This window comes from Geospiza fortis, unplaced genomic scaffold (assembly GCF_000277835.1).
Source record: "Geospiza fortis unplaced genomic scaffold, GeoFor_1.0 scaffold439, whole genome shotgun sequence".
NCBI classification, from domain to species: domain Eukaryota; kingdom Metazoa; phylum Chordata; class Aves; order Passeriformes; family Thraupidae; genus Geospiza; species Geospiza fortis.
Window position 1 is genome coordinate 56,926 of NW_005054618.1, and position 1,704 is coordinate 58,629.

General features: G+C 61.3%; 1 protein-coding gene across 1 annotated transcript in view; it reads right to left on the reverse strand.

Annotated features, from left to right (window-relative positions):
• The window catches only part of SV2A (synaptic vesicle glycoprotein 2A), a 7,884-nt gene extending 7,400 nt beyond the window's left edge, over positions 1–484 (reverse strand). The window contains 1 exon segment of the mRNA XM_031064716.1: positions 1–484. This exon segment is cut by the window's left edge and continues 93 nt beyond it. Within this exon segment, the coding sequence (XP_030920576.1) occupies positions 1–332 (332 nt within the window). The 5' untranslated portion in view covers positions 333–484.
• Between the last annotated feature and the right edge of the window lie 1,220 nt (positions 485–1,704).

Genomic DNA, 1,704 nt, shown 5'->3' on the forward strand with positions numbered 1-1,704 from the left:
AGGCGCCCCCCGCCCTCCAGCGACTCCTGCCGCGGGATCCCTTGGTATTCGCCCTCGTAGATCTCATCCTCCTCATCGTGGCCTTCCGTGGCGTCGCTGGACACCCCCTCCTCCTCGTTGGCACCTTCGCCCCCTCTGTAGTAGCCGTCCTGGGGCGCGTAGTCTTCATCGTCCTCCTCCTCCTCGAAGCGCGAGTAGGAGCGGCGGGTGTACTCGTCCTGCACTCGGTCCATGCCCCTGCTCACCTTCTTGGCCGCGTGTTTCTTCACCTCCTTGGCGATGTCCTTGGCGCCGCGGATGAAGGCGGTCCGGTCCCGGAACGACTCCTCCATGGTGCCCTGGGGGCTGGCGCGGGGCTGCTGCGGCTGCTGGGGGGGGTCTCTGCTTCGGGGGCTGCGCCCTCAGGCCCGGGGTGAGGGGAGAGGGGTGCTGGAGCTACCCATCCATGGAATGGGGGCTGGGAGGACCCTGGATGCCAGCCTGGACCTGGGAAGCCCAGACAAAACCAGGCTGAGTTGGGTGGTGGTGGCCCTGAGCGTCGCTTGGTGCTTTTCCTCCGTCTCAGATGGAAACAGGAGGATTAGAGGACACAGTCTCAAGCTGCGTCAGGAGAGGTATAGGTGGGATATTAGGGAAAAAAAATGTTTCACCCAAAGAATAATAAAGTAACTGGAATTGTCTTCCCAGTTGGATATTAGGAAAAAAAAATTCACTGAAAGAATAATAAAGCACTGGAATGCTCTTCCCAGAGAGGTGTAGAATCACCATCTCTGGATTTGTTTAAAAAAACATTGGACATGGTGCTATAGTCTGGTTGAGGTGTGAGGGCACAGGTTGGACTGGATGATCTTAGAGGTCTCTTCCAACCTCATCATTCTGTGATTATTCTGTGATTCTGTGATTCTCACCTTCCCATTCTCCTCCTGAGCTGCAAGGCATCCTCAGGCTGTTCCAAGGGAGTGGGAGCAGGTGGAGCTCCCACACAGCTCTCAGCAGTTGTGCTGGTGGCACTCACTCCTTGAATCCCTGGAGATTCCCTGACTTGGTCAGGAGCTGCTGTGGCTGCTCTGTGCAGGGCTGTGTGGGGATAGGTGAGAGAGGCCGGTTCCAGCCCCTTCCCCTCACTGGGGGGCTCCAGCTGCCACAGCTCCCTGGGACCCCCCAGTCCCCCTGGATCCATCCCTCCTGCCTCATCCCAAAGCACAGGGGGACATCAGGGACACAGCTGCCCCTGAGCATGCCCAGGACCGAGAGTCACCCCAAAAAACAAGGTCTGGACCAAAGCTCCCCATTTCCCTGGGCACCACAGGGAGGACGAGGGGCTCAGGAGGGCCCCAAACCCTCCCAGCACGGCCCTGGCTGGGTGGCTCAGGGTACGGGAGCCCCTCAGAGGATCCCCGGGGGGCCCCTCGAGTGCCAATGACCCGAGTGGGCCAGGCCACGCTCGCTGCAGGAGCTGCCAGGCAGGATTGACTGCGGGAGACGCCAGCCCTGGCACGTGCTGACCCGGGGGGGGGTACCACGAGTCCCTCAGGGTGGGGAGGACAGGGACATCCAAATCCCTGGGGGTGGCAGCATCTCCTTGTCCCCTCACATCCCAGCATGCCACCCCCTCTTCCCCACACCCACCGCGCAGAGCCCGGCTCAGCTCGTGACAGGGACGGACCCGCAGCCCCCCAGCCCCCGATGCTGCTGCTCCTCCAC